At 33.2% G+C, this 8,450-nt stretch overlaps 1 protein-coding gene across 1 annotated transcript; it reads right to left on the minus strand.

The window, feature by feature from the left end:
* Positions 1–1,567: 1,567 nt before the first annotated feature.
* LOC110287961 (vomeronasal type-2 receptor 116-like) lies at positions 1,568–8,033 on the minus strand (the record flags this gene model as incomplete). The annotated part of the gene is made up of 5 exons (XM_021154436.1): positions 7,828–8,033; positions 4,354–4,633; positions 3,159–3,965; positions 2,230–2,457; positions 1,568–1,691 (listed from the first exon to the last, which is right to left on the minus strand). Coding segments are annotated over exons 1-5 (1,645 nt in total), but the record flags the coding sequence as incomplete, so codon positions are not given.
* Positions 8,034–8,450: the final 417 nt, after the last annotated feature.

Here is an 8,450-nt window from a genome sequence, read left to right on the forward strand (position 1 = left end):
AATACTAATCAGCTAGCAAAAAAAAAAAAAAAAATCTTGAAATAGTCAAGCAAATGAATGGAATTTTCTTATATTATCCTGAGTGAGGTAGGCCAGAGCCAAAAAGACATGGATCTTACGTACTCATTTATAAGTAGACATTAGCCATATATTTCAGCATAACCATGCTGCAATCCACTGACCCAAAGAAAATGGGTAATAAGGAGGTTTCAAATGAGGATGTACAAATATTACACGGAAGATGCAACTAAATAGTATTAGGAAGTCAATTAGGAGAGATAATGGTGTTGAATAGGGGGTAAGGGGGTACTGGGATGTTGAGATATTCTGGGGAGAGGGATCAGAGAGGCCTGGGAGTGAGAATGGAAATTGATGAGTGGCTACTCTGGGACTAGCTGGAGGCCTGGGAAGAGAGAGGATAAATGGAATATACAATGATGACCCTAACTGAGATTCTAAGCAGAATGTACTTTAGAAACTCAATTGGCTACCTGTTGTAGTTAGGCACAACTTCTAAAGGAAGGAAAAGGACATCAATCCACTCAGGGAATACTTCAAACAAATATTTGTGATGCTTATTTGCAGCAATAAAGATGGAGCAGAGTGTGTGGGAATTGCTAACCAATGATTTTCCCAAGTTTTATGATGGTGCCAAAGTCTGCCACTATTAATAGTACTGTTATGCTTGCAAACAGTAAAGTAGCATAACTGTCTCCTGAGAGGCTTCTTATAGCAGCAAATGGAAATTGATGGAGAAACTCACAAGTCATATCAGGATAAGTTTAGCAAGTATTCTAGGAAGTTAGAAATAAACATTGGTAAGCTACAAGTGTCAAGGACACTACAAGAGTCAAATAACTAGGAACTCATTGAGACTAGACTACCAACTGTGGAGCTTGCCACAGCTGGAACTAGGATCCCTAAACATAAATAGCAAATTTAAAGCTTGGTCTTTATCTGGGTCCTGTCACAAGTGGAGCAAAATCTATCTTCATCTTTGTGCCCTGTCATTGGATTTCTTTCCCCTACTTGGGCTGCCACTCTGGGCCTCAGCACTAGTCCTACTTTGAACAGATAACACATGGTGAAGCAGTATCCAAGAGGATGCTGCCCTACTCAGATGGGAAGGCAAGGGTGTATTGAGGGGATAAATTTTTAAGTATAGGACTCGCGAAACAGGAGTGATGGGGGCTGTGATTAGAATGTAAAGTGAATAAAAGGTAAAGTACTGAAAAAGGAATAGCATTCATGTATTTAACACAATTTAAAAGAACAAACATGTCATAATGCAGTAATCATTAGTATTCTAAAAAAATATTTAGGAAAAATAGTGTGTTCCCAGACTCTAGAATAAGGAGACAAAATATATTTCGAGAGAGAGAGAGAGAGAGAGAGAGAGAGAGAGAGAGAGAGAGAGAGAGAGAGGATTATTTTGAATAACAGTATTTCTGAAGCTTTTTACTCTTTGACATAATATATCTTTTCCTTTCTGCAAAGGACTTTTGAGAACTATGTTAATTATGGGAGAAAAAATCAACCTGATTGTTTTGATAAATGATAACCTTACTTGTCATGTTGGAAATTTCATTTTCTGGGCAGGGTTTACATATAAAACAGCAGATATCCTTTCCTTCCTGAGGGGATTTTCTGAGTCCTGGTGTCCAAGGCATACTACATATTGAGGGTAGAATCTGTGAAAAGAAGTAATATGCATTATAAAAATAAGGACACTCGGGTATGGTGGTACACTCTTTTAATTCCAGCACTTGGGAGGCAGAGACAGGCAGATTTTTGAATTCTAGGCCAGCCTGGTCTACAAAATAAGTTCTAGGACAGCCAGGGCTATACAGAGAGGCCCTGTCTCAAATAAATAAATAAATAAATAAATAAATAAATAAATAAATAAATAAAAGGACAATATCCTAATGGATAAATAACCAGTGATTCACACAACGGAGATTCACTGAAAGACCTTGTTTAACATACATATATCATATTAAATTTTACTGTTTTGGTTTTTACAGATAAAATGTATGAATATATGATGATTTATATATTAAGAAACATCAAAAAAGAGTATAGGAATAAGAAAGAGAGAATATCTATGGCAGTATAAAGTAAGTCAATAAACGAAGAAATACCAAGTATTTATTCCATGGCAAAGCAAAAGTAGAGGATAGCTTAGTTAATTGTGCTTCATGTTATGCATTAAAATTATGACTAAATTACCTGATCCATATCTGTAGCCCACTCCATCATTTCCTTGGACATATATAGCTGTTGGCCACTTGGGAGATAACCTGAAAATATTCCTATTTTTATTTTAAGTCCAAAATATTTTTGGAAATTTAGAATATAGAAAATGTCATACACTGTATCCTGTTTCAAATTCTGGTTCATGTTGACTAGGTCTCCAGCAGGATTTACAAATTGTAATGTCTTCAGAATAGAGAACATCTAAAACACATTTGACATTTTAGTTTCAGCTAGGCTTACACTTTAGAATAGAAAGTATTAGATTTAGAAAATTCCCAATTTTTATTATCCTTTCAAATAATCTATCTTTGCCAGAAGTATTCAGTACTAAAGATGAAAATAAATTTAATGTAGATGTAAAGTTAGTTCCACTTTATTTACTAATATAATTTTCTTTCTGGATTTGGTGTTCTAAAACCTACACTCCTGATTTTTCTGTTTGGAGAGTAATAATACATTCTCTGTGTTTTAACTGCCAATAGTATTATTTGAACACAGGTAATGGAATGGAAATTATTAATAAGTGAAATTAATGGAATAGTACTTAATATTCTTTGGGATCTACTTAGTAAATTGATCAGCAACTTTTGATTAACATAAAAGACAAGTCATTTTCTTATTTTTATTTAAGAGTTTCATGAGAAAAAATTAATACATGAGTCACATATGTGATTTAAATATCTGGACAAAAATTCATGACTTAGATTCTGAATGCTGACTTCCATACCAGTGTTGGCTGTGTCATAATTTATGACACTAACGTGATCTGCTACATATCCAATAATAGAGTACAAAACTATGTACATTTATGGGTCAAATTACTTATTGGCATTGCTTTAGACCATGTTGTTCTCTTAAAGAACTCAAACTACATAAATGCAATTTGGTGTAAGACTAACTACCTTCCAAGAGTCAAATTCCAGTTCCTTCCCAGCATTATTTGACCACGTGTCTACTTGTTGCAGAAGCATCTCATGGAGTGAATGGGCCACAGCATACATAGCATTGTATAAGTTATAGCAAGTATCACTCATGGCCATTCCAAATGGTGTCATGAATAACCATTTAAATACAGTTATGATTGGACAATTCTTCAGCTTCTTACAATTAGATGGTGGCAAAGAGCATCTAAAATACATCCACCACAGTTTGGCAAGGGAAAATTCGCTACTGTAGTTTGAAGGGTGTACTGTTTGGATAAATTGTTCAAAACCAGATATTTCAGGTTGCTGGTGTGAAAAAATGAAACTCCCCATGGAGGAGTATAGCAAAAACTCTCCTATAATTGTGATCATATCAAATTGTGACACACTGACCCAGATTCTCCTTATGCCTTCATATTTCCACATAATGAGGGTAAACTGTATGGGAGAGTCTTTGTCTCCATAAACTATTACAACTTTTGCTGATGACATTGCAATTTTGTTATAATTCATACTATAGTCTTTAAGGGCCATGAACTTCTGAGTTTGGATAATAATCGCAACTGATAAACAGACCATGTGTTTTTGCATTTCTCCTCTCAATTCAGAAAGGAATTGAATTCCATGGTCATCATTTGTAACAATTGCTCCTATCCAGTTCCATCTGAAATGAACCACTAGGGACACCATGGCTAGTGGTAGAGATGTGTGCTTGGGAGATATCTGGTAAAGATGAGGAAATTGTTCATTATCATTCAGAAGAAGATGAAAATGACCACAGTAAAGCTGAAAAATACAGAACATAGGCAACAATATGAACATGATAGAATGCAGAGGGATTCATGTAACATCAAAGTGTGCTTGAGCAAAGTGTAGTCATGTTAGAAAGTGTTAATTCTTCATCTAATTATTACAATTATATCCAACTTCTTGCGATTCTCTAAACAAATAAAAGTATACTAAGTCTTCTGGTATAACATTTCAAATTACTGATGTCTCCCATTCCCATTTATGATAAAGTTATTTTGTTTGGCACAAAACATATCTGTGTATTTATGCTTGATAAATCATAATAAACATAAGCCCTGTATTTGCCTTTTAAACTGCCTTCATACTCAGAAAGTTTCACTGAGGTGAGAAATTATTTCCTTAAAATTATTTTATCTTGACTTACCTCAGGAATTCTGGAGATGTACAGTAATTGTCCAATACTTGTAGATACTCCCCATTTAGGTGTTGTAAGTACAATTAAATATCTTCTATGATTTCTGCTGTAGTAATTAGGAATAAATTCCTTATTTTTTAATGCCAAATCAGTTCTCTCACCATATAATTCTAGGCCACATTCAATATTAACTAGCAGAGAAATATTGGGTAAAATATGGCCATTCTTATTTATTTCTTCCATAGCAAGATAAACAGAGAAAATCAAATGGTTGGTCTTGGGTGTCACCCTGAAAACAGAGCAGTAGAGAATATAATTTCTTAGCTGGGCTTGGTGGTGCATGCCTTTAATCCCAACACTTAGGAGGCAGAGGCAAGCAGATTTCTGAGTTCAAGGCCATCCTGGTCTACAGAGTGAGTTCCAGGACAGCCAGAGCTACCCAGAGAAACCCTGACTCTAAAAACCAAAATAATCATCATCATCATCATCAGCAGCAGCAGCAGCAGCAACAACAACAACAACAACAATAATAATAATAATAATAATAATAATTTCTAAAACTGTACAAGCAAAAGCCAGAAAAAAAATCGTAGCATATAGAGAGGAATTCAGCACAATAACCACACAGTTATGCACTGGTTTTAACTGACAGGAAAGTGAATATACCATAAGTTTACATTAAATTCTCTAAATAGTTACAAAATAAATTTCTGGTGATTTATACAGCCTACAAACAGAAGTAGTAAGGCTACTAGGAGCCTTCTTCTCTGTGTTCATAATGATGGCATATGATAAATTTAGATGTAATGTGAGAAAATATGATCACATTGCACTTTCCCCTATAATTCATGGTTCTCTAACCTCATTGATGTTAGTCACAAATATCTAAAACACAACTTTAAAAATTTTACTAGTATGTATTTAGGCAGAATATCTATTCATACTACCAATACTATATCCACACAGGATTCCCATTTGAGATTATTAATTTGTATTAAGTATTTTTGTATCTCTACTATCATGGCTATGTTTTTGTGAATCCTAAATTATTTACAATGGTCTAATATTATATTGCTATGCAAGGAGATCACAGACAATGTAGGTGAAATGGTAATCCTATACTTTACTTTTAAAAATAACTCTCTTATTCAACTGTGCTGTTGTGTTTATAGTAATGATATAAACATCCAAGTATTGGTGACAAATTAACAGTGAATAACCATACAACAATCTCTTTTGTGTAGACACAATATAGGATGAGGAACATATATTATTTTGGAAACATATCTGCTATGTAATATGCAAGGCTTTATAGGAAGTTATATGCAATAATTAAACTCTGTAACACACACACACATACATTTGTCAATGACCACGAACTCAGAAAAATTTAAAAACTGTGTCATATAATCATCCAAAAGATGTTTTCTATGTAAAATGTTATTTTCTGTTGTTAAAGTCTAGATAGGAAATTTTTTTGCCTTGATTTTTTTTTTTATTAATAGTAAGTAAAAAGAAATTAAAACAGTTCTCTAGTTCTCTCCTTCTGCACCACGTGAAAATGCATACAGTGAAAAATCATGCAGTTTAAATTGTTAGAGTGCTGGACATTAAACTTCACATACTTTTTAAAAAGAACACACAGACATGTCTCATTAGCTAGAAAAATTTGAAATTAAATAAAATGAATTACAAAAAAAAAAAAAAAAAAGACTGGGCGTGGTGACAAACCCCTTTGATCCCAGCACTTGGGAGGCAGAGGCAGGCAGATCTCTGAGTCTAAGGCCAGCCTGGTCTACAAAGTGAGTTCCAGGACAGCCAAGGCTACACAGAGAAACCCTGTCTCAAAAACAAACAAACAAACAAACAAACAAACAAACAAAAAAGCTTTCCTTGACATATATGACAAGGCTTATCTGAAATAATATCTAGCTTATCTCAGGCATATGGAGGGCTTGTGCAGATGCGTTTCTGAAGGTTTTCTAACTCAAATATCTGAAGTTCCTCTTCATTCTTTCTCATCTCCATCTGAACATTCGGAATTCTGGTTCAACTCCTCCATCATACATTTTACCATGAACATTGACTTTTATTATTTAATACTCATTTTCTCTATTAACCCATTTCTTATAAATATATTCTTTAATGTTATCCAAAGCCACAAATATTCAACATCTCCAATTTTATTTTATTCTGATATACGCTATTTAAAAGTGAATAGGATCTTTTTCTAAAAGTATCAATATCACTGTAATTCTCTCTCTCTCTCTCTTTCTCTCTCTCTCTCTCAAACACACACGTGTATATACATATATTCATGTTGTCATTTTTAAATATGATATTATTGAATGTTTGAAATGTTATTTTGGATAAATGTTCTACAGCATTGTGGAGAAATTATCACAATTTCTCCAAGACGACTCCCATGTAGAGTAACCCCATTGAAAAAGAGATATTACATAAAATGTATATCAATTTTTATAAAATACACTCAATCCCCATTAATCCAAACACATTTAATATTATTACAAAAAGAGAAATAAATTTAAGTGTTGAATGAGTATAGTAAGTGAAAATATACAGTAATAATGAGAAAAAAATTTGAAATTTGTAAACAACAGTGTTGGTAATGGAAAATTCTGTACCCATAGTACTGCTCTCTCAAATTTTAAAAGGTATTACAGATAAAATATTTTTTCTAGCACTCAAAAAATAGAAATAACAAGTCATAGCTTATATGGACACCTTAACTTGTAAGAAATTAACAAATTATCTTCTGGAATAGGAAGATGTTTCATATGTTTCTAATTGATAACTTTTCATAAGTTTCTGAAATTGTTAATACAAAAAAATATGAGGCAATGTTTTGAAACAGAATGTAAAATAAAGGAAAGAGAAAATTCTCCTTGTGAGTAAATACTTCTCTCAGTATTGACTTCTGCTGCAGGATTCATACGCCACAAAATTTTAAAATTATGATAGATTATTTGAACAAAATCTATATATCACATAATCTGTAACATATTTAAGTAAAACTAAGAGCAGATTTCCAAATGACTGATTGCAGAACTTGGGAATCCATTCTGACAGATGAAACATTAGGAGACCAATAAAGACCACTTTATTGTAGTCTCTATGAAATAAACCAAAAGCAATGTTTGCTCCAATATTCTCAAGTAAATCCCAAGACACAATAAGTTGGAAACTGGCAAATAAATATAGTCTTTCTAATAGCAAGGTCAATACTGTGGGTTTTTATTCAGCATCTACTGAGAAAATATGACTAAAAAATGAAAAACAATAACATAAACATAAAACAATCAGAATTTGGAAAATATCCAGCATTGAAACAAAATACATTTTGGTTATCTTCTAGAAAGGAAGAGCCAGAAGACTCATGGTATCATGGTCTACATCCCAGAATCTCTAGAATGCTTTGTCTCCTATGATAAAGTAAAATATGTAAATGAAGTATGTACTTACTGCTTGTCTAGATTCCAACTGAAATAATCATTCTTCACATAACAGTGCTTTGTGTAAATAGAAAAGAAACAATAAGTTTCTTTATCGCCTAGATCATTTTTGGTGTCTTTTATTCTCCAAAAGCATCTAGGGTCACTCAAATGACAAAAAATTATGGAAATCTTCAGAAACCAGAAAACAGAGATCAAAGAGAACATATGTTTCATGTCAGCAAGATATCTGCCTGAGCAAAATGCATCATATACAGTAAGATAGACAGAAACTTGTGTATTAATATTGTGTGAACCCATCCAGTTGCCACTACTTATTACTGTACTTACTTCTAAAGGACAAATGTACTTTTCTTAGCAATTTACTTTTCAGTTCCTTGTTTTCCTCTGGAGGATTCCTAATCACTCTCTGGCCTTGGGCTTGGCATCTGAGTTCATCTGTTCAGGTAACAAATAAGGGGTATAACTTTCTTCATGATTATCCATTTCCTCCATATCACTTATGTTTACATGAATATCAGTAGAAATGATCATCAGGCAGGATTCCTTTTGGGCAAATTTTCTAACAATCCTAGTTCATCAAACCAGTTTTCTGATGAACATTTGAAACACATAACGAAGATTACATCAGCT

This window comes from Mus caroli, unplaced genomic scaffold (genome assembly GCF_900094665.2).
Source record: "Mus caroli unplaced genomic scaffold, CAROLI_EIJ_v1.1 scaffold_20134_1, whole genome shotgun sequence".
Lineage (NCBI taxonomy): Eukaryota > Metazoa > Chordata > Mammalia > Rodentia > Muridae > Mus > Mus caroli.